We start from the raw sequence: 24100 nt of genomic DNA on the forward strand, positions 1-24100 counted from the left end.
TTAGTAGTAGTAGATGTGCAACAGGACTATGGTTGATATCAAGAGGAACCCGCTGGCATTGGCAATTTCTCTCCAGAAGCGTATCTCTGACATGTCAGCATACGTTGTCCCTTCCCAGGTGTCACTGCGCTCTGTCCCTTCCAACATGTCACTGCGCTCTGTCCCTTTAGATGTGTCATGGCACGCTGTCTCTTCCAATGCGGCACTGTGCTCTGTCCCTTCAGACATGTCATGACACTTTGTCCCTTCCAACATGCACTCTATCTTTTCATATATGGCAGCATGCCCTATACTCTCCTTGGCTACCTCTTCTGGGGCCAGTTTGGGGCCCGGCTGTGGCTCCAGTCCACAGAACACATCACAGGCCTTCCAGAGGCAGCCCTTTGCCTCCTTGAAGACATCTGGAACAGAGGGAACAGGCAAACATCAGGAGGACACAAGAAGGAGGACTTTCTATGGTGTTGCATCTCAGTGGTCAGTCCCACAGAAAGACCAAAAGACTCTCTCCGAAATGAAGATCAGTCCTCAGTCCCTGCTACAGAATACCTACCACCATCCTCAGAGACATGGGAGAGTGAGATAAGGGGCTCAGGGAATGCGGTGGGGGTGGGGGGTGGGAACTACCTGGGGTCATGCTTGCCTTCCACTGGCAGAGCCTTCAACCTGGTGCAGATCCTGGAGTGACCACCGTTCTCTGTCTTAGGCACATGGCTGAACACAGCTGGATAGGTCTAGAGCGAGTGACTGCTCCTCTGAATCTGCCTACCCAGTCACTACTCTCCAGAGGATGGAAGAAATCCCCTGATTTCTGGAATCAGACACTGCTCTCCTCGGCAAGCTCTCAGGGAATGTCTTCCTCAGGCAGGTATCAGTCTAGCAGCCTGGCCCAAAATAAGGCACTCTGGGCACTTGAATGGGAAATCACTGATGTTTTCCAGGAGGCAAAGGAGGGAAGTCTGGGAATCATAGGAACGTTTCCATTCAAATTAGTGAAAACGCCTTCTGGGGCTTAAGTGTTGCTCTGCGTCCGTTGGTACAGCTCCTGTGGGCCGCTCCTTGGGCCTGCTCAGGCGCAGGTCAGCACCATGGCCAGCTCCGGCACACCAAAGTAGGTCTCGCGCCGTCTGGAAACAGTTTCCTCCTTGACAAGATGAGCGCGTTTCGGTCCGAGAGCGGGCATCCCAGCAGTGCTTGCTGTGACCTGTTCTCTGTCTCATTCTGTTGGGCAGCCTCCATGCCAGCTGTGTCCCAAGGCTGAGGTGGCACCAGCGATGACGGAACCCATCAGCCGGGGACAGAGGAGCCTCTGTTACAAGGGGAGGGTGGCTGCAGCCAAAGGACCCCAAAGCCAAGGACACAGATCTCTGCTGCCAGTGCTGAGAAGTCCTGCGTGTCACACTCTGAACACCCATGTTATATCATCACGCAGCTGCCAAACCCAAAGAGGCTGCTGTATGTAAAAGGCAAATGATTATTTGACCACAGCCCACAGGCTGTATGATGGGGAGTGGGATGCCATTGGCCAAGAGCACACATTTTAGTCAAGACTTGCCTGTGTTCAAGTCCCAGCTCCACCACTACCTGGTTATCTGTGGAGCCTGGGGCAAGTTAGTTAACTGTTCAGTGCCTCAATTTCCCCATCTCTAAATGAGGATGTTAATTGTACCTATCATGCAGGGGTATAATTTTGACACTGCCTGGCACATCCCAGGTGGGCAGTAAATATTAGCCACTGTCGTTATCTTCGTCGTCATCCTCCCCCACGACTGTGGAGGGAGAAGAGGAACTGGGAGGTGCACCCAGAACAAGCCCCTGGCACACTGTGGGCCCCCATTGGGCTCGTTTCCCCCACTCAGAGAAGAGAAATTCCCAGGGAGCCCTGCACCTGCCAGGGGTGTGGGGCTGCCATGCCTGGGAGAGGCTACTCCCCTGCTCTGCACCTGCCCAAGGCCTCCTCTGCAGATGTCAGGAGGGAGCCCAGGGCCTCCTTGGGCTCTAAACTTCCCTTGCAGGAGTGGAGGGGGTCCCTGGATTGTTGCCTCCTCCCCTAAACTCACAGCCTCCCCAGGCACTCTCTGCCTGAGACTCAGGACTAATCTCATTAGGCCTTTATCCCTGTTTGCGTCAGGGCTGCAAGAAGCTCAGGTCACCCTCCCCCCGTGGCCCCAACACTCCCTTTCTGACCCCATCTGCCGAAAACCTTCCTCTAGGCCTTCTGGAGCCGCTCCCAGGAACAGTCTCCCTCTGCTTGCTGGGACTGAAATCTTACTGTCCTCAGACTTCTTTCCTCAGAGCCCTCTCTCCCTCTCTTCCCCCAGATTGCTCTTGTTGAGGTACAGCATCATCTCTGTGTGGCTAATCCAATGGCCAGTCCTAAGGCCTCATCTTTCTTTGCCCATCAGTGTTTGTCTTCCCTCTGCTGGGTCCTCCTCATCTCCTGGAGTGCCTTTTACTTTGTGCCCATTCGCAAGCCCCAAGCCAGACCCCTTGTCACCTCCCTCTACCCTGCCCCTCTAAGGGTGTCTCACTGCATCTGCTGCTTCTCCCCAGCCCAGAAGGCTGCACACAGATATCTAGAGACCTCTCAACCTCAACAGACACCCCAGAGGGGGCCTCTGCCTGGAAGAGCATTTCTGGGAGGGGAGACTGTGGGGCAGGGGTGCCAGGGAGGCAGCACAGGCCACACACACCTAGAACACTCTAAACAGGACCCCCTGCAGGGTTTGGATCTTCCTTCTCACCTGGCTGTTCTTGGGGCGTGTGTTTCTTCACTTGTATTTCTTCATCCAGATCTACCCTTTCCTGCTGGCTGTCTCGTAAACTCCAACAGAGCCGGTGGAGCTGCGGTGAGAGCAGGGGCACGTCACCACCCAGGGCCCTGTCACACAGACCGGACCCAGCCACGGCCAGCAGCTGGGCACCAGGGTCTCCAAGGACTGAGACCAGTCCTGGTGGTTCAATTTCAACAAGAGACAGAAGGAACGTAGAGTGGGGAAAAGCATGGCACTTGGGAACCCTGGATTTCAGTTCTGGCTCTGGTACCATGTGCTTGTGTGGCTTTGGCACAGGGTGATGCAACTTGCCTGGGCCTCAGTGTCCTTCAGCTGTATAGTAAGGGGTGGAAGGCAATACGCTCAGGGCTCCTTCCAGTCCCGAGTGTCCAGGAACCGTGCCCTTCAGGGTGGGAGCGGCTGCCCATCCCCCCTGGTCTGCTTCTTCTGGTGGAGGAGGAGGCCCTCTGACCAGAGGAGTGGACAGGGCAGACTGGGGAGCCACTTTCCTTCCAGAATCCCCTCTTAGCTGTCAGAGTTGAGCACTAACCCAGTCCAGAAGAGGCTTTACCTGGTTTACCCAGACCCCCACTGAGCTGAGTTGCTCAAACTCAACAAGGCATTTGCAGATGCAGTAGGGAGCTCCCTTCCCTTCTGCTCTGTAATTTTGTTCCCGTTCTGAAAACACACATGGAAACTTTGGGAAGTAACAAAATCCAGCCAATTGTTGCTTGTTTCTTAAGGGTCAACAAATGAACATTTCCACCAAACCTATCCTGGAATAGATTTTGATCCATTATACAGCCTCATTATATTTGAATCCCAGCACCCCCACCCCCAACATATGGCTGGGATGTGAATGGGCTGGGCTGGCCCCTCCCCAGCCAGCCCACTTCAAGACCTGCTGGAGCCCCACCTCTCAGACTAAAATGTCAGAACTAAAATTCTGTTGTGCTAATGACAGAGCCTTTAATTTCTTCCTGATGATGCCATATGTATGCATTTGCCTTCCCAACGACACTATCAGTCCCTATGGAAGAGGTGCTGGGTGCGCTGGAAAAGCCCGGCTTAGTGTGCTGTCCCTGCTGTTCTGCCTCCTCAGGTAGGTGGTGAGAGGGCCTGGACCGCTGACACCGATCCAGAAGCTCCAGTTTTCCTGTTCATCTCTCCCTCCCCTACTGGCAGCTGCTTTGTGTTCTCCAGGGCGCCTGGCATACTGGGAGGCAGGTGGGAAACACTCAACAAGTACTTGGCTGCCTGAGAAGTGGGCACAACCAAAAAGTTGAGAGGAAGAGAACAGCAGAAAAAGAACGAAGACAAGCTAAACAATTAAGACCCCAAGCAACAGGAAATCAAGTTCACCGCCCACCACGTTTCTCAAGGTGCTGGGAGCAGGGAAGTCTCCCTGCTGTCACTGATGCAGTGGGTGTGCACATCCCAGACAATCCTGGCTGTCCTCCCCATGTGCTCCATCCATTTTCCAACCGGGCTCTGTGCACAGGAGAGGAATGAATCAAACAGAAACTACGGAGAAGGAAGCGTTGCCAGAGGGAAAGCCCAAGGTTTGGGGCGGGGGGGGGGGGGGGGGGCCCTGGAGGCAGTCTTCCAAGTTTATGGCTTTTACCTAAACCCCAGGAAAAGCTGCAAGACAGGCATGTAGGTCTCACAGACCCATCTCCTTTCTGAGTTTGCCCCTACACTTCAGACGCTATGGGGCTTTCTGGCTTGGCCAAGTCCCTGTAGTGCGAAGCCTGCTGGCCACGGGATGGAGGTGATGTAGTGGAGCCAGGTTGGGGCCCAGGCCTGCCACTTGGTACCTTGGACAAGTGACTTAATTTCTCTGAGCCCAGACTTCCTATATTCCAACTGGGGTGACTGATCCCTGCGTCCTGGGAGGTGGGAATGGCCGCGCCAGGAGAAGGTTTAGAGGCACCCAGCCCTGAGCTGGCCACAGCTGCCAATATTCCTGTCCCCTCCCCCTCCTGCTGGCTTAATTCCCTGAGGGTAGGTGGCAGCTGGGACTGCCCTGATTACATTAATTCATACTGAGGTTAGGGAACTTAACACTTCTAAGGAAAATTTGCATTTTAAAAGCCAAACTTCTCATTCTAAGTGAATACCCAAACGGTGGATTGTTGAAAAGCTTTTCAGTTTAGTTTTGTTTTTGAGGCAGGGCCCTTCCCCTGTTATTCGCCTATTTCTGACCCATCCCCCACTCCCAGCCCCCAGCCCTCCCACTTTCAGAAAGAATGCAGGAATTCAATCACTGTCTCTAAAACAAGCCGAGCCAAGTTACTGCTCCCCCGGATGCTAGGACTGAAGGTTGGTCCCAGAACACCCTCAGGGCAGCACTTACATGTCTATCCGGAATCGGGTCTGTGAATAAGGAGACCCCCAGGATGGTGAAAAGACTGATTATGAAGAGAATTACAGCAAAGTAGAGGTAGTGCGTGCTGCAGATGATCAGGGGGCACTTGCTGTTTGCCTCACAGCTCCAGGGTCCATAGGCAAACTCGGACAACATTCGAGAGAAGCCAATCAGAAGTCCTCCAGCCAGCCCCCAGAAGGCACCCTGCCAAAGGAGAAGCCCCAAGGGAGTCACCTGGAGGGAGATGGGTGGTGAGACAAACCTTCCGCCTCACTCCCCACTAGTTGAATTCTGAAGTTAAACTCATCACAACAAAGGCTTTAAATACCTTGTGGAAGGAAGCAGAACGTAAGCAACAGTGAGGAGGCCATACCTTCTTGTGCTGAACAAAGACCTGAGACACCTGCACTCTCTCTTAGGTCAATCGGAGAACTTAAGATGTAACATTAGAAACACTTTTATGTAAGATAATGAGTAGGTATCTCAAATGTCATATGTCCAAAAGGACCCCAGTCTGCCCCGTGGCTGTGGGTGACACCTCTATCTCCCTGATTGCTCAGGTTGAAACCCCAGGAGTCACCCCTCCCCTCCTTCCTTCCATCCTGCCCTTCCACCAACCCATCAGCAAATCCTGTTGGCTCGGCCTCCAACGTGTGTCAGCATCCCATTACCCTATGGCTACCACCATAATCCTGAACCACCTCTCACACAGGTGGCCTTCCTACCTGGCCTCCTGCTTGCCCACTGTCTCCACAGAAGCCAGAGTGAGCTCTTCAAAGCATGCATTAGAGAATGCCATGTCTCTGCCTAAACTCTCCAATGGCTTCTCATGGCCCACCATCAGAGTCAAATCTCAATCCTGTCCCTCAGTTGACCTCATCTGCCACTGCCACTCGCCCCTTGGTCATTCCACTTCAGCCTGTGTGCAGCCTTCCTCCTGCATGTTGAATCTGCCCATTTTTCTCTTGGCTCAGGCCTTCGTACTTGCCCAAGGTGAAGCTGGCTCTGGAGCTCTGTCTGGAGCCTGACTTAGATGCGGATGGATGTTAGAGGAGACAGAAGATACGGTATATGGGCAAGCATCTTGGAGAAAGACCTGAAACCAAAAGCCATGTGGATGATCCACAGGAACCATTTATTGAAGGAGATGTGCAGAACAGGAAGATTTAGAAACAGATGGGCAGCAGAAGTCAGATGAGCATGCAGTCTGAAGCAGAGTGGGAGAGAGGGCATAGAGAAACTCCCTAGGTCAAAGAGGGTACCTGCAATGTCCTTGTAACCTTGGACCAGGGGTAGCAGGGGATCACTGACCAGATCCCCAGTTCTCCTTGGCAGTAGGCTCCAATACCTTAATGTTGGTGTCATTGATGGGAAGCAGATTCTCATGACAGCCTGCCTCTCTTGCCCCTGCCCTTCCCAGCAGAGCAGAGGGAAGCAGCTTTGGCATCTGCAGAGCCCAGCCACCCTCCTCCCACATTCTTGGTGCTAAATTGAGTCTTGGTGACCTGAGCAGAGCAGGGAGCACTAGCAGGTTGGTCTAGAGGACTGGATACCTGAGATGGGCCTATAGGAAGCACCAGCCAGGTGGAAGAGGAAAAAGATATTCTTGGCAAAGTGAACAGACTATGCAAGTGAAGGGAGGCCAGAGAAGGCACAGGGAAGTTAGGCAATTAACACTGCAAATGGTTAGGATTGGCTGGGGCCCAGGCTGTGCATGGAGAGGGCAAGGGCCGAGAGTTAGGCAGGGGCCAAATCACACAGCACCTCATACACTGTGCTCAGGAACTTGTACAAGGCCCATTTACTCAGTGCTGTTAGGGGAAACAAGTTAAGATATGATTCAAATAACAAATGAAAATATTCTGGCAAATTATGCTTTTAAAGTCTTATGGATAGGGGCACCTGGGTGGCTCAGTTGGTTAAGTGTCCAACTCTTGATTTCAGCTCAGGTCATGATCTTAGGGTTGCGAGACTGAACCCCATGTAGGGCGCTGCACTGAGAATGGAGCCTGCTTAAGATTCTCTCTCTCAGATGAACCATGAGAGACGATGGACTCTTGAAAAACAAACTGAGGGTTCTAGAGGGGAGGAGGGTAGGGGATGGGTTAGCCTGGTGATGGGTATTAAAGAGGGCACATTCTGCATGGAGCACTGGGTGTTATGTACAAACAATGAATCATGGAACACTACATCAAAAACTAATGATGTAATATATGGTGATTAACATAACAATAAAAAAAGATTCTCTCTCTCCCTCTCTGCGCCCCCTCCCCATACCCCACCCTCTCTCTAAAAAAAAAAGTCTTATGGATAAAATGATTGAATCATTAATTGGGATCTTTAGTTTGTTTTTTAAAAATATTTATTTATTTATTCATTTATATATTTATTTGAGAGACACACAGAGAGGAAAGCACGAGTGGGGTGGGAGGGGCAGAGGGAGAGAGAGAATCTCAAGCAGATTCCCCGCTGAGTAGGGAGCCCAACACGGGGCTCCATCCCAGGAAACCGAGATCATGACCCAAGCCAAAGGCAGACGCTTAACTGACTGAACCACCCAGGTGCTCTGGGATCTTGTTTTAAGTGTGCTTGGAGAGATGGTCTTCACTGCAGGAAAGGCAAAAGAAGTTCATGACTGTACATCTCCCTGTGAGTATGAAATCTCTGAGTATGACACATCCATGTCCAGAGGCAACAGAATAATATTTTCTTACACCCAGATATGCGTGAGGGAAGAGCATGCACATTGCATCATCTATGGCATAGTTGAGTGGATTACATTTCAAAAGGAGGAAAACAAATCAGAGCTTGCCTTTTCCCTGCATGCATGAGGGAGCTCAGACCAAATCTGCTCAGGAGGTGCAGAAAGCAAATGATACAATGGTGTGAACTCTTGAAGCACAAGAGACCCTTCTAGGGCAGCTCTTGCAAAGAAAACTATGATGTAAAGGCAAGCCCTCACACCATGTCACGCAGTGGGCATGCCAACACCTACTTACCTGTTCAGTGACTCTCTTGCAAAATACGGCAAGCAGGAAGATGGCAGCAATGGGTGGGGTCAGGTAACTCATAACTGCATGTGTGTATTCAAACAGTCGCTCACTGTATTCTGTTTGTATAAAGTGGACCCAGATGATGATGAAAGCAAGTAATATTATAACAAAAAACCTGTAAATTAAACCAATAGTCAATAGCAATTTGATGAGCTCCCCCCCCGCCAATAAAATATAAGCCATGCTATTAGCTCAATTATTCCTTAGGTTAAATTCAGATGCCCATTCATAAGTGGGACAGAGGAGACAGCCATATAGGGCTGCAGATAAAAATCCTTTAACTTCTGAACAAATAAACCAAGTGTCCATTTGCATGTTACTGGATCATGGATAGATTTTCACATTTGGAGGGTGTGTTTGAGCAGTCATGCTTAAAATTACATGGAAAAATATTAATTTCTTGAGGGTAACGCATTTTAAGAAATTTTAGACCGATTAGTACAGCACATGATTTTGAAGATTTCAACAAGTTCAGAAACTTATTTAAATTTTGCTGAAAATTTTACAAAACCGAGTAGAGGCTCCAAATGTTCATTGCTTTTTCTAAGTAAAAGATTTAAAAATATATGTTCATATATAAAATTACACTAGATCAAATGTCATCCCAAAGATGAATAAATCTTAGTTCTGTGTCAACAAGGGCTTAAAAATTATTTAGAGTGAATGACTCTAAGCTATAAGGGACTAATTCCTTGATAGTCAAAGAAGACATAGGATGTGAATTCCTACCTGAGTAATGATGGGATATTTTGCCAGGGACTAACCCTCCTACAGATAACAATGATAAATTGTGGGCCAAATATAAAGCAACAGCACTGAAGGGAGCCAAAAGCAGGCAGAAATGGGAGAGGTTTTATCCTTGAAAAGAATAAAATCATACTGAGTGCTATCTACATTACCCGGCTTTTCTTCTGAGGGCCCTCCCTAGTCTGCATGATGTGGGTGACTAGAAGTTAGGCAGAGAGCCTCACTCTTACTAGGCTGAGGTGTCAGAGGATGGAAGTTGGGTATTCAGAGTGGTTGAAAATGTTGGCGGTAACATTCTAGAAAGGAGGGAGCCACAGAGCAAGGAGATCCAATCTGTATATAAACTTCCCTTATGCCCTTGGCTGATCCCTGGACTATGCATGTGTGGGAAAATCTCCAAATAATCTACCAACTAGCAACTGTTGAAGGTAGAAAAAGTTGAGCAAAGGCTTCAGTGGCTGCCTACAGTGGGAGAGACAGAAATTGGGAGTTTGAATCTCATTGAGTTAGAGGGTCTATCTAACTACCTTAGGCTTTTCACTGAAACCCCTGAAGGGCCATGCCTTAAAAGTAGAGACTAAATCCCAATACTAAGAATTTGCCATAAGACTAAGTGAAACTGAAACTGACCCACCTTAATAAAGTAAAAACCAGGCCTCCACAAGTTTAAGGTGATCAGCTAGTAATTTACCTGCATGCTTATACACTTTAGAAGACCATGATCAGAGTCTCTACAAGGTATTATTCATAATACTCAGTATACATATAATTTACCAGGCACAGGAAGAAATAAGAAAATGTGACCCTTAGTCAAGAAAAAAAGCAATCAATAGAAATGGACCCCAAGGTGTATCAGACATTAAAATCAGCAGACAAGGACTTTGAAGCAGCTATTATAGCTACATTCAAGGACTTAAGGAAATGAAGGTTATGAATGAAAAGATGAAAAACATGATAGAAAACTGGAAACTATAAAAAGTTTAAAAAGGAACCAAAATAAAAATTTTAGAACTGAAATTCCAGTTCAGTATATGACATGAAAAATTCACTGGTTGGCCTTTACAAATTGGAAATGGTGTAAAAAAGGGCCAATAAACCCAAATGCAGACTGAAAGAAATCTAAATTGAAGAACACAGGGAAAAATTAAAAAAAAATTTTCTTTTAATTTAGATTTCTCTTTTATTTTTTAAAAATTTTATTTATTTATTTGAGAGAGCATGTGCATGAGTGGGGGGAGGGGCAGAGGGCGAGAATCTCAAGCAAACTCCACTCTGAGCATGGAGCCTGATGAGGGGTTCCACCCCACGACCCTGTCATGACCTGAGCTGAACCAAGAGTTGGATGCTTAACCAACTGAACCACTCAGGTGCCCCCAAATTTTAAAAATTTAAAATAAACATACCTCAGTGATCTGTGAGACAATATAGGAAGGACTAATATGTGTGTAAATAAAGTCACAAACAGAGGGGAGATGGAGTGGAAAAATATACAAAGAAACTATGATCAAAAATTTCCCCAATTTGGTGAAAACCATCAATTTACAGATTTAGAAGCTCAGCAAAACCAAATCACGATAAACATAAACACACACACCCTTAAACACATCAAAACAAAACTGCTGAAAACCAAATATGAAGAGAAAATCTTGAAGGTCATAGAAAAAAGACATTACATACAGAGAACAGCACTATAAGTTATGGCTGATTTCTTATCAGAAATAAGAGGACAGAAGAGAGAATGAAAGAGCATCTTTAATGTGGTAGGAAAAAATACTGTCGACCCAGAATTCTATACCCAGCAAAAATATCCTTCAAAAAAAATAAGGCAAAATAAAAACATTTTCCAATAACCAAAAACTGAGAGAATCTGTCACCAGCAGACCTGCATTATAAGACATGCTGAAGAAAATTCTTCAGAGTGAAGGGAAATGACACATATTGGAAACTCGAACCTAAAAGTTGGAATGATGAGCACCAAAAAGATAAAATATATGGGTATATATAAAATGCTACATATATACATAAATTTTTTTTCAAAGATTTTATTTATTTATTTGCTAGAGAGAGAGAGCATAGGCGAGAGAGAGTGAGCGAGAGTACAGGGGGAGCTGCAGGCAGAGGGAGAAGCAGGCTCCCCGTGGAGCAAGGAGCCCAATGAGGGACTCGATCCCAGGACCTGGGGATCATGACCTGAACCGGAGGCAGCCGCTTAACCGGCTGAGCCACGCAGGCATCCCTATATATAAATTTATTTTAAAGGCAATTGACTTCTGGGGCGCCTGGGTGGCTTGGTTGTTAAGCGTCTGCCTTTGGCTCAGGTCATGATCCCAGGGTCCTGGGATCGAGCCCCACATCAGGCTCCCTGCTCCACGGGAAGCCTGCTTCTCCTCTCCCACTCCCCCTGCTTGTGTTCTCTCTCTCACTCTGTCTCTCCCTGTCAAATAAATAAAATCTTAAAAAAAAAATAAAGGCAATTGACTTCTTAGAGCAAAAATTATATTGCTATCACTGTATTATGGGGTTTATATGCACACAGGTATAAAATATATGACAGCTATAACACAAAAGATGGAAGGGGAAAATAATACTGTTCTAAGGTATTTATGTTTTACATAAAATGATACAGTATTAACTCTAAGTAGACAAAGATAGGTTAATCATGCCTATTATAATGCCTAGAGCAACCAAAAGAAATTAAAATGGAATATTAAAAACTATTTCCAATCATATTGATGATATTAAATGCAGATGGACTTAACTCACATTAAAAGGCAGAGACTGTCAGATTAGATAAAAAAAATCAAGATCTAATTATATGTGCTCTACAAGGGACTCACTTTAAATATATTTAAAGGTTAAAAGTAAAAAATATTATAAACACTAAGCATAAGAAAGCCAGGATGGGCTATATTAACAACAAAGTAAGCCTCAAGACAAGGAATATTATTAGACAAAAAGGGGCATTTCATGGACAAAGACGATATGGTCTATATATACAATGGAATATTACTCAGCCATAAAAAATGAAATCTTGCCATTTGCAATGACATGGATGGAACTAGAGGGTATTATGCTAAGCGAAATAAGTCAGTCAGAGAAAGACAGTTATCATATGATCTCAGTGATACGCTGAATTTAAGAAACAAAAGAGAGGATCATAGGGGAAGAGAGGGAAAAATAAAACAAGATGAAACCAGAGAAGGAGACAAACCATAAGAGACTCTTAATCATAGGAAACAAGCTGAGGGTTGCTGGAGAGGAGGGAGGTGGGGGGATGGGGGAACTGGGGGATGGACATTAAAGAGGTCATGTGATGTAATGGGCACTGGGTGTTATATAAGACAGATGAATCATTGACCTCTACCTCTGAAACCAATAATGCATTATATGTTAATTAATTGAATTGAAATTAAAAGATAAATTAATTTTAAAAAGGGGCATTCATAATGATGAAAGCATTAATTCCTCAGGAAACCATAACAAGCATAAATGTGTAAGCACCTAATATCAGAACTTCAATATGTATGAATCAAAATACTGCAACAATTGCAGCAAGGGAGAAATAGACAACTACACAATCATAACTGAAGAATTTAATATCCCTCTCATATTATAGAGTATGCTGAGTGTATATATGTATATATATATAACATATACACACCACATATACAAAGATATATATATGTATATATATATACACAATATATAATAGAAAGACTAGACAAATTTCAAAAGATTAAAATGTCATATAGAGTATATTCTTGGATCACAGTGGAAGTAACTTAGAAATCAATAACAAAATAGGAAAGTGTCAAATACTTGGAAATCCAACAGCACAATTCTAAATAACCCATGAACAGAGTAAAAACTCACAAGGAAATTAGAAAATATTTTGAACTGAATGAAAATGAAAACACAACACATCAAAATTTGTGGGATGCAGCTAAGGCAGGCCTTTGAGGGAAATTTATAGCTTTCAATGGTAATCATAAAAAATAAGACTTTAAGGCAATGATCCGAATTTCCACTTTAAGAAGTTGGAAAAAAGAAGAGCAGAGTAAGTTTAAAAAAAGAGAGAAGAGAAGAGAAACGAAAAACAAATCAATGGGGGAAAACAGACAAAACCCAAAAGAATCAACAATTCTAAAAGTTGGTTCTTTGGAAAGATTATTTAAAACCGATAACCCCTAGGCAAGTTTGATCAAAAGAAAGATACCTCCCCACACACAAATTACCAATATCAAGAATGCGAGATGGATCATTATTACAGATCCTACAGATACTGAAAGGGTAATGAAATTATGGGAGGTGTGCAGAGCCATCACAGTGAAGATGCTTCTGAACATCCTGCTCACCAGTATACCAGGGGATGCAAAAACCACGCCAGGCAAATAACCTGCACCAAGATCAGGACTGAAATACACTAATTGGGTGATTTAGCTTGACAAGTCTGATTACCAGGTGTGCAGTCTGGCAGGATGGCTTCTCCCAAGAGCCTGCCAAAAGATGCACAGATGATGGCACAAATCCTGAAGGGTACTGGGCTTACAGAATATGAGTCAGAAGTTATAAATCTGATTTTGGAGTTTGCATTCTGATATGTGACCACAATTCTAGATGATGCAAAAATTTATTTAAGCCATGTTGAGAAAGGTACGTTTGATGCAAATGATGTGTGATTGGCAATCCAGTGTCATGCTGACCACTTTTTTTTCTTATAAAAGCTTTATTGTTTGGGGCATCTGGGTGGCTCAGTAGGTTGGTTAAGTGGCTGACTCTTGATTTTGGTTCAGGTCATGATCCTCAGGTCGTGGGATCGAGCCCTACCATCTGGTTCCCTGTTTGGTGGGGAGTCTGCTTGAGATTCTTTCCCTCTGCCCCTCCCCCACTCACATGTGTTCTCTCTTTCTCAAATAAATAAATAAATCTTTAAAAAAAGCTTTATTGTTTTATCTTTCACAATCCGATATACAACAGAAATAGATTTTGTGTTTGCTGTGAGGTAAGAGTCAACATTCTTTTTTCTATGAACAGCTAAATCACCCAGGACCATTTATTGAAAATCCTTCTCCCCATCACTTTCCCTACTACCTTATACTGAAATCTTTGCCATAAATCAGGTGACTGTATACCTGTGCGTCTTCTGTATTCTGTACTTTGTTCCATTGATTTGTCTATATTTGTACCAAAACCATGCTAATTAATATCACTTCACAGTAGATATTGGTATCTCTTAACAAATCCTCCAGCTTTGTTCATCTTAAAGAATTGGTTTGGCTTTTCTTTTCTTTCTTTTTTTTTTTTTGAATTTGGCTATTCTTTGCTCTTTGCACTTCTCTCTTAATTTTAGAACTGGTTTGTCAATTTTTACACATACACACAAAGCTACTGCAATTCTGACAGGGCTTACTCTGAATATATAGAATAACATGGAGAGAACATATTGTCAATATTGAATCTTCTAACTCCTTGATATGGTATATTTTTTATATACTTAGGTCTCATTAAGTTCTCTCAACAGTGCTTTGTAATTTTCAGCAATTTTCTCAATTTTGTGAAGTTTATTCCTAGGTATCTGATATAGTTCAATGACATTATACATGATAATATATAAAATATGATTAATTCTTGTATTTTTACCTTGTATCCGTCTTGTTAAATTCACTTTTAAATTTTAACAGTTTGTCTATAAAGTCTTTTATGATAATTTTATTTCTATCCTCATGCCATTGGTCTCCTTTTCATACCTTTTTGTGCAGAATAGCACCTCCAGCACAATGTTGAATAAAAGTGGTTATAGTGGACATATGTGTCTAGTTCCCAATCTCAGGAGAAAATGTAAACATTAAGTATGACACATGTTATAAGTTTTTAAATATACATATATATTTAAAAGCCAGTGTAAAGAAATTCTTTTAAATTTTCTAAGATTTAAAAAAATAAATAGGTATTAAACATTCTAAATTCTAAATTCATCTATTGTATGACTATATGATTTTCTCCTGTTTTCAGTTAATGTGGTCAAGTACATTGATTGATTTTTGAATAAAAAAATCTATTCTTGCATTCCTAGAATAAGCCCCAGATGGTCAGGGTGTATTTTTCTTTTTCTATGTTGCTGGACCGGCTAATATTTTGTTTAAAATTTCTGCATCTATGTTTCTATTGGCATGGTATGTATTTTACCATGTTTTCTTTAAGCTTTCCTCAATCTTATTTTAAAGATGTCTCTCTTCAATGAAGTTTCAGAATACAAAATCAACATACAGTAGCGAAAAAAATCAGTGGTGTTTCTATACACTAACAGTAAGTTACCTGAAAAAGAAATAAAGAAAATAATCCCATTTACAATAGCATCAAAAACAATAAAAAACTTAGGAATTCATTTAAGGAAGAAGGTGAAAGATTTCCACACTGAAAACTGTAAGGCATTAATGAAAGAAATTGAAAAGACACAAATAAACAGAAGGATATCTTGTGTTCATGGACTAGACAAATCAATATTGTGAAAATGTCTATACTACCCAAAGCCATTTATGGATTCAATGCACTCCTTCTCAAGATTCCAATGGCATTTTTTACAGACTTAGAAAAAATAATCCTAGGGCACCTGGGTGGCTCAGTTGGTTAAGCGACTGCCTTTGGCTCAGGTCATGATCCCAGAGTCCTGGGATCGAGTCCCATGTCAGGCTCCCAGCTCAGTGGGGAGCCTGCTTCTCCCTCTGACCCTCTCCCCTCTCATGTGTTTCTCTCTCTCTCAAATAAATAAATAAATAAATAAAATCTTTTAAAAATAATCCTAAAATTTGTTTGGGATGACAAAAGACCCTAAGTAGCCAAAGCAATCCTGAGAAAGAAGAACAAAGCTGGAGGTATCACACTTTTTGATTTCAAACTATATCACAAAGCTATAATAATCAAAACAGTTTGGCACTGGCATAAAAACAGATGCCTAAACCAACAGAACAGAATTGAAAGTCCAGAAATAAACCTATGCATATATGGTTAACAAATATCAGACAAGGGAGCCAAGAATACTCAATGAAGAAAAGACAGTCTCTTCAGTAAACGGTTCTGGGAAAATAGGATATTCACATGCAAAAGAATGAAACTAGACTCCTATCTTACACCACTCACAAAAATTAACTCAAAATGGATTAAAGACTTAAATACGAGACCTGAAACCATAAAACTCTTAGAAGAAAACATAGGGAATAAGTTCTTTGATGTGGGTCTTGGCAATGGGTTTTTGGATATGACTCCAAAGTCTCAAGCAACAAAAGCAAAAATAAACAAGTGGGACTACATCAAACTAAAAATCTTCTGTGCAACAAAAGAAACAACAAAATGAAAAGGCAACCACAGAATGGGAGAAAACATTTGCAAACCATACATCTGATAAGGGGTTAATATCAAAAATATATAAAGAACTAATATACAACTTAAGAGCAAAACCAAACAAAATACCAAATAATCCAATTAAAAACTGGGCAAAGATCTGAATAGATATTTTTCCGGAGAAGTTATTCAAATGGCTCATAGGTACATGAAACAGTGCTCAACCTCACTACTCGTCAGGGAAATGCAAATCAATACCACAGGGGGCTATCATGTCATACTTGATAGCTTTTACCAAAAAGGCAAGAGATAACAAATACTGAGTACTGATGAGAATGTAGAGGAACAGGATATACTCTTGGTGGGAGTGTAAATTGTTACAGTCATTCTGCAAAACAGTATGGAGGTTCCTCAAAAAATTACAAATAGAATTACATATAATATAGCAATACTGCATTTGGGTATATATGCAAAGGAAATAAAATCACTGTTATGAAAAGATATCTGTACCCCCAGGCTCATTGCAGCATTATTTACAATAGCCAAACGATGGAAACAATCTAAGTGTCCACTGATGGATGTCTGGATAAATAAACTGTGATATGTATATACAGTGGAATATTATTCAACCACAAAAAAGAAAGAAACATGGATGGACCTTGAGGGCATTATGCTAAGTAAAATCAATCAGACAGAGGAAGACAAATGCCATATGATCTCACTTATATGTGGAATCAAAAAAAAAAAAAAACACTCCTAGAAACAGACAGCAGATTGGATGCTGCAGAGGAGGAGAGGATATGGATAAAGGAGGTTAAGAGGTACAAGCTTCCAATTTTAAGAAGAATAACTTCTGGGGATGTAACGTACAGAATGATGATTATAGTTAGCAACAATGTACTGTATATTTGGAAGTTGCTAAGATGGTGGATTTAAAAAATTCTCATCACCAGAAAAAAAGTTTGTAACTATGTGTGGTGATGCATATTAACTAAACGTATTGTGGTGATCCTTTCACAATATATGCATATACCAAAGTATTATGTTATACAGCTTAAACTTAATATAATATTATATGTCAATTACATCTCAATAAAACTGGAGAAAAGGTGTCTCTTCTAAGCAGGATATAGTTTTTTTTTTTTAATAGTCTGATAATCTCAACATTTTAACTCAGGTGTTTAGTCTACTTACTTTTCATGAAATTACTGATATAATTGGGTTTATATATGCCATCCTATTATTTGTTTTTTTTTTATTTGGCCTACCTTTTATGTTCTTTTATTCTTTTAATCATTTTGATTTCTTGGGGGCTAATCAAATATTTTATGAGTTATTTCATATTTTCCTTTAAACAAATTGTCAGTTAAACATTCTTGAACTATTCTTTTATTGCTTAGTCTAGAGATCAGATTACATGCACCCTTGTTATATCATAGTCTGGTACAAGTTTTATTTTTTACCACATCCCAAATAATTCTAGAACCTGAGAATATTTAAGTTCCATTTAGCCTCTGCTCATTTTCTCTGCTATTCTTGTTACTACATTTTGCTTCCATATGTTATAAATTCCATAGACATTTTTTCCTTTTGATGTTTTCAACAGCTAATATGCATTTATATTTCCCACATATTTACTCTTTCTGGTGCTCTTCATTCTTCTCTGAAGTTCAATTCTTTTATCTGGATTATCTTCCTTCAGCTGGAAGAACTCCCTTTGGTATTTCTTACACTGAAAATCTAATGTAATAAATTTTCACAACTTGTGTTTATCTGAAAATATATTACTTCATTTTCATTTTGGAGAATATTTTTGATGGGTATTGGATTCTACATTGGCAGGTTTTTTTTTCCATAGCCCTTGAAGGTGTCATTCCATTGTCTTCTGGCTTTTATAGTTTCTGTTGGGAATTCTGCTATCAGTCTCTTCAGTGCTCTCTTGAAGGTAGTGTGATTTCTTTTCCTCTCACTGCTCTACAGATTTTCTCTTTATTTTCAATTTTCAGCAGTTTCACTATAATGTAGTTCAGATATGGTTTCCTTTTTACTTATCCTACTCATAATTTGTGGAACTTGTTGAATCTCTGAATAACTAGCCATCAGTTTTGGAAAATTCTTGGCCATTATCTTTTCAAAATTGCTTCTACCCAAATTGTTCCTCTCTTTCTGTGATTCCGATGTCATATATATTATTATTCTGATTGCATTCCATGTATATCTTCTTTCTGTGTGTGTGTTTCGGTTTTGATATTGTCATTCGATCCAGTGCCAATCCATTAATCATGTCGTCTGCTATATCCAATCAGTTGTTAACCCAACCATTGAGTTAATTTCAGATTATTTACTTTTCAATTCTAGAAAAACCTGTTCATTTTTATAAATTTTAATTATCTGGCAAAATTCTCAAGTTTTTCATCTGTTTTGTATACTTTCCCCTCTATTTTCTTGTATATGTTAGTCATGGTTATTTTATTTATTATTTTTATTTATTTATTTTTTAAAAGATTTTATTTATTTGAGAGAGAGAGGGAGTGAGAGAGAGAGCCCAAGAGGGGGTAGGGTCCAAGAGAGAAGCAGACTCCCTGCTGAGCAGGGAGCCTGACATGGGACTCAATCCCGGGATTCCGGGATCATGACCTGAGCTGAAGGCAGACGCTTAACAACTGAGCCACCCAGGCACCCAGTCATGGTTATTTTAAAGTCCTCGTCAGCTAACTTCACCTGTTGATTTTCTTATATATATTATTAGTATAAACATAGTGGTAAGGGAGGGCATTCTTGCCTCTTCCTTTCTAGTTACTTCATTAGGCATGATGTTGGCTTTTAGGATGATCTAGACATGTTTTATCATGTTGAAAGTTACCTATTTTACCAAATACTTTTTTATCATCTGAGAATAAATACACATGATTTATTCTTGATTATTAATATGTGAATTATATTACTACATTTCCTAATATTGAACAATCTTATATTTCTGGAAGAAAGTCCCAATTGGTAATGCGATATCATTCTTTTAACATTCTTCTAATATATTGTTAGATCTGTGTCTAATATCTTATTTACAATTTTTGCATTGGTATATAAAAGTGAGATTAGTCTTTAGTTGTGATTTTTGGTGCTATTTTTGTTAGGCTTGGCTGCATAAATTTCTTGAGTCTCATAAAATGAATTTAAGTCTTCTTTTTTTCTCCCCATGTTATAAAATTTAAATAAAACTGGTATCTGTTTCTTAAATTTCTCAGAAAAATGATTTTAAACTATGGAGTGCTAATCACATGTAAAAACAAACTCAAATGCAGTGGTTAGACAGATTAAATAAATGAACAATATGCACTTTGATGTGAGATAAAAGAAGTATCTCAGATATAATGTAGGCCAAGTTAAATGTGTGTGTGCCAGATGTGGTCTGTGGGCAGCCAATGTGAAACCCTATGGAATAAAGCCAGGAACCATGTTTTATACATATACACCCCCCACCCCATGCTAGCATGGTGCCATGTGGCATCATGGTTAACAGCATGGCCCTGACATGGACACGTTCTCCTACTTACACTATGTAATCTCAGGTAGACCAATTTCCTCCTCTGAACAACTTCCCCCACATTGAGAATAAGAACAGTGAAACTTACCTTTAAAGGTTGTGATGAGGACTAAATGAGACAATGAAATAATTATGTAAATTTCCCTGCAAGGACTATTTTGGGGGGTACATTAAACTATGCTAGCATTTTTAAAATCATTGTGATTATTACTTATTTTTTTTCCCAAATGGAAACACATTTCTCTGTGATTATAAAAACAACACATCTTCATTGTAGAACTGTGGGGAAAAAAGTACAACCATACTGTATTTAAACAAGATAATTCTATATACAGTATGATAGCCTAAATTTTTCACATAATCCCTTTGGTGGGCATTGTTTTCATTGACAGCAGTTAACTAGTGCGGTTAGAGGAGTCCTTCACCTTCCTGTTACCATGAGCTCCTTTTCAGCGGCCAGAGGCCGAATCTGGTTATAGATGTCCATTGTGAACAGGGCGCTGGCACAGTTGAAAACAGAAGTCAGGGAGGACATGAGAGAGGCCCATAGTGCGGACAGCATCAAGCCTCGTATGCCTGGAAGAGAAGGGACATTTTCTGGACCTCCAGCTCTCTGGCTATGCCAGGAGATGCCTTAGGCCTCCTAAGGCACTTTTCTATATACTACAAAACATTCAAATTTTATTTGGAGTGGCATTCCATCTAAGACAGATTAAAGCATTACATTTGTCTTTGCTTCTTGATGAGACTTACTAGTTTCCTGCTGTGTCGTCATGTAGTAAGGACAGCTGATATCTCTTGAGTGGTTACTTTGTGCTGGATTATTTCCTTAGGCATTAGCCTGTAGGATCCTCCCTACAGCCCTGTGAGATGGGCACCCCTGCTGTCCCCACTTGTACAGACGAGAAGACAGAAGTTCAGAGAAGGTTTGGAACGGAGGCAAGGGATGTGACTCCTTGTGCCTCAGTGTCCTCATCTGTAAAGTGGGCATAAAGGTACCTCCCACACAGGGCTGTTATTAAGATTAAGATAAATTAAGCAGATGGGTTAACATAATGCTTAACAGAGAGCAAGCACTCATGAAGTGTGAACTATAAACATAACAATCTAGTATTTTCACCTGAAAGGCTGCCATACTGCAGAGACTTTGCTCCACAGAGCGAGTTCTGTGTATTGATGGTTGAGCCTGAGGGTAGAGGGTGACTGGGGCCCGAGCTGGAGGCCCACCGCAGCAAGGCCCACACTGTATTCAGTGGGCTACTTGGCCAGGCAAAGGCTGGTGTCCTTGCATCTACTTCCTTTCAAGTGCCCTGCAGCCTACCTCACTCAAAGCCCTGGGTGCTCGAGGACAGGCTGAGCTGCAGAACATGGACACTTCCTTTCTGAACCGTGGGGATTTCCTTGGGTCAGATTCCCATCTCTACTGGATTTTTATGGAAATGTCTCAACTTTGATCTCTATAGCTCCTATTGATCTTCAGAGTTAATGCGGGATTTAAAAAAAAATGGTACTATTTATTTGGCCTTTTCTCTGGGATTCGGGGAAACAGCTGAGATGAATGCATGGGCTCACTGTCGATCTGCAGTGGAAGCCATCTCCCTGGTGGTGAGCTGCCCATCTCTCTAGCCCCGCACTGGACATGAGCTCTCTGAGAATGGGACTAGGTCTTGCTCATCAATGCATTCTCATGGCTTAGGCCCGTGTCTAGCACAGAGTGGAGCCCTCCTGTGGAATGAATGCGCAAAGGCACAAGCTAAGCCAGGGAAGTGAGCAATGCAAATTGTTCTGAAAAAAGTGGGCACAGGCTGTGTGAGGGCATGTGCACCTCGTGTGCGTGTGTGAGCAATGAAGAGGGAGGAGGCCCGGCTCCTTCCCTTAGGGCAAGCGAGACTCCCTTTACATCACTGATATCCCCCCTACTGCACAGCCAACATTTCTACCCAGAAAGATGAGCTGCCTGGTAGATAAGCCACCCTCAGCTCCTTTGCTCCTAACCATCCACTTAAAGACTGAGGGCACAGGCTCCAATGGGGACACAGATCGTGGGAGGTCCATCTTTTACCTTTGGGCAGCAGCTCTAACACTAGCACAGGGTAGGCGATGGAGCTGCACCCAGTTCTGATGCCACAGTACTTCTCACATATTGAAAGTACAACACATGCCACTTTATCTGTAAGAGAGACCACAGTCATACCAATGTCAGGCTTAGAGCTCTAAAATCTGAGTGGAGGGAAAGGGAAGCAAAGTAGGCAATCCTGTGTGGCTGTCAGATTCTGGATCTACTGGTGACTGCTCCAATTCATGGGGCTGGGAATTAGGCGCCTAGGAGCCAGATGAATTAGTGCTTCTACCAATTTACTGCTTGACCCCAAGCACATCAATGTGACCTGGACAAGCCTTTCAGGGACCGCCGCTGGGTATCAGGAAAGCAGACAGATTATTCATCCCCTATTAATGCATGAGCAAACCATAACCTTACTTGCTTAGCCTTCATAGGGGTGTTATTTCAGAGTATTTGGGAAGAAATTCTGGACAAAGTGATGTAAAGGGAGTGAATGTGATATGTCCTTCAGGAGCTTAAATTAGGGATATAAAGTTACCATCTGAGAAAAAAACCCCAAAATGACAAATCAACTTAGATGACGAAGAAGCAGGATATTGCCCTGGTTTATGGGTAGAGCAAGCTATTTGACTGGGGACAGTTCTCCAGCTTAAGCACTGGTTACCAAACATTTTGAGGAAGACTAAAAACTCAGGGGCAGCTGCATCCATTTATATCTGCCCACTCTCCTTGCCTCCTACTTTGGGTAACAGAACCTCCGTGACACTTGGGGTAGTGTAAGAAGGGCCCAGGGACCAGGCCTGGCCACTCTGGAAATTCCTTCTCCTTGACCACAATGACCGGTCCCTATCCCTCAAGTGAGTTCACTAAGACTCATCTGGGATTTTTGCTGGAACATCTGGGGAAGGAAACACTTGGTGGGAGTTGTTGAGCTTGTGGGATAGAGGCCTGGTGCTGCTGGCAACCACCTTGCCACCAGATGGCCTGAGGGTAACACTAGCTCTGAAGGAAGAGGAGCTAAAAAGGTACACATCATGTTCAACCAAGAACCCCAAATAATACAGTGGCCTACATGGAAAACCAGATTTTGAGAATCACACCTTGGCAGTTGGCAGTGTCTGGCCCCTAGCTCTGGCCAAGGGAGAGACCCAGAATCTAGGGCCAAGAGCATTTGGGTTATTGGAAAAACATACTCTTCCAGGAACATGGACAGGTGCCAAGCTTCCGTGATAAGTGGCTTTCTGGCTTTATACACCTGGCATGTGCAAATGGATATGTGAGTCTGGCCATTTCTGAGGGTTAGAGACAAGTGGTTCCATGTTCTTCTCACCCTAAGGGCTCCCCACCAGTGCATTCCATCAACTCTGTTCACCCCTTGGTCAGAAGGCTGGAGAGAGTCTGGGTTCTTGAAACCCACTCTAGCTAGAGAGAGAGAGGCCATTCCCCACTCTTTCCCCCCTCCCTTAGCAGCTTCCTCTCTAGAGTCCAAGATACATGTGATTCTGTTGGGTCTCCTTCCTCAGTGAGTAGGGCGATCCGTGCTGTGGAGTGGGGTAGGGTGGGGTGGGGAGGCAGGTCTGCAAAGCCCAGGGCACTCTGGGGGTCCTAGAGAGCACAATAGCATATTTCCTAACCTATGAGGAGGTACCACCTATGAGACCCTAAAATGCCACCTGGCAGCCAAAGACCAAATCTGGGAATGTTGAAACAAAGCCTTTCTCTCTGTTAAAAGCTGGAAGGGAGTTAGGATTAAAAAAAAGAGGCATGTCTTGAGGCTGACTGAAGGATGAATTAGACTGAGAGATGTCTCCTACACATATTACTTAGCAGTAACCAGTGTTTTACATTTTGTTTGGCCTTGTCAAAGTTCAGCAGCAGAAGACTCCCATGGAAGCCACCTGCTTTGTCCCAGTGGATGCACCTACCAGAAACAGTGCTCCATGTCGGTTTAATGAATCAACAAACCAGATACCCTGAGAGACAGTAGAGCTAGTAAAACTAGGTTGAAATGGGAATAAGATATATCCACAGAGTTATGATAGCTCCTTAAGGGAAACAGAGATGTTTTGCTAGCATTTAATGGAAAGAACATGGGCCTGAGTCAGACCCACTTTGGGGGTTTACACTGAGCTCCCCCTCTGACATTCCTCATCTGTTCACTGAGGCTACAAAAGCCCACCTCAAGGTCTGAGTGAGCAGTGACAGCATCTGTCAGGT

The 24100-nt window shown here is 42.7% G+C and overlaps 1 protein-coding gene across 1 annotated transcript in view; it reads right to left on the minus strand.

Annotated features, from left to right (window-relative positions):
- The window catches only part of LOC112812516 (sodium/glucose cotransporter 1-like), a 65552-nt gene continuing 41452 nt past the window's right edge, over window positions 1-24100 (minus strand). Inside the window, 6 exon segments of the mRNA XM_025857314.2 lie at window positions 1-401; window positions 2742-2841; window positions 5128-5343; window positions 8139-8307; window positions 20247-20397; window positions 21884-21997. Coding sequence (XP_025713099.2) covers window positions 1-401; window positions 2742-2841; window positions 5128-5343; window positions 8139-8307; window positions 20247-20397; window positions 21884-21997 — 1151 coding nt within the window.

The sequence above is a fragment of the Callorhinus ursinus genome, unplaced genomic scaffold (genome assembly GCF_003265705.2).
Source record: "Callorhinus ursinus isolate GAN/ISIS: 27379988/994484 unplaced genomic scaffold, GSC_fseal_2.0 scaffold117, whole genome shotgun sequence".
NCBI lineage: Eukaryota > Metazoa > Chordata > Mammalia > Carnivora > Otariidae > Callorhinus > Callorhinus ursinus.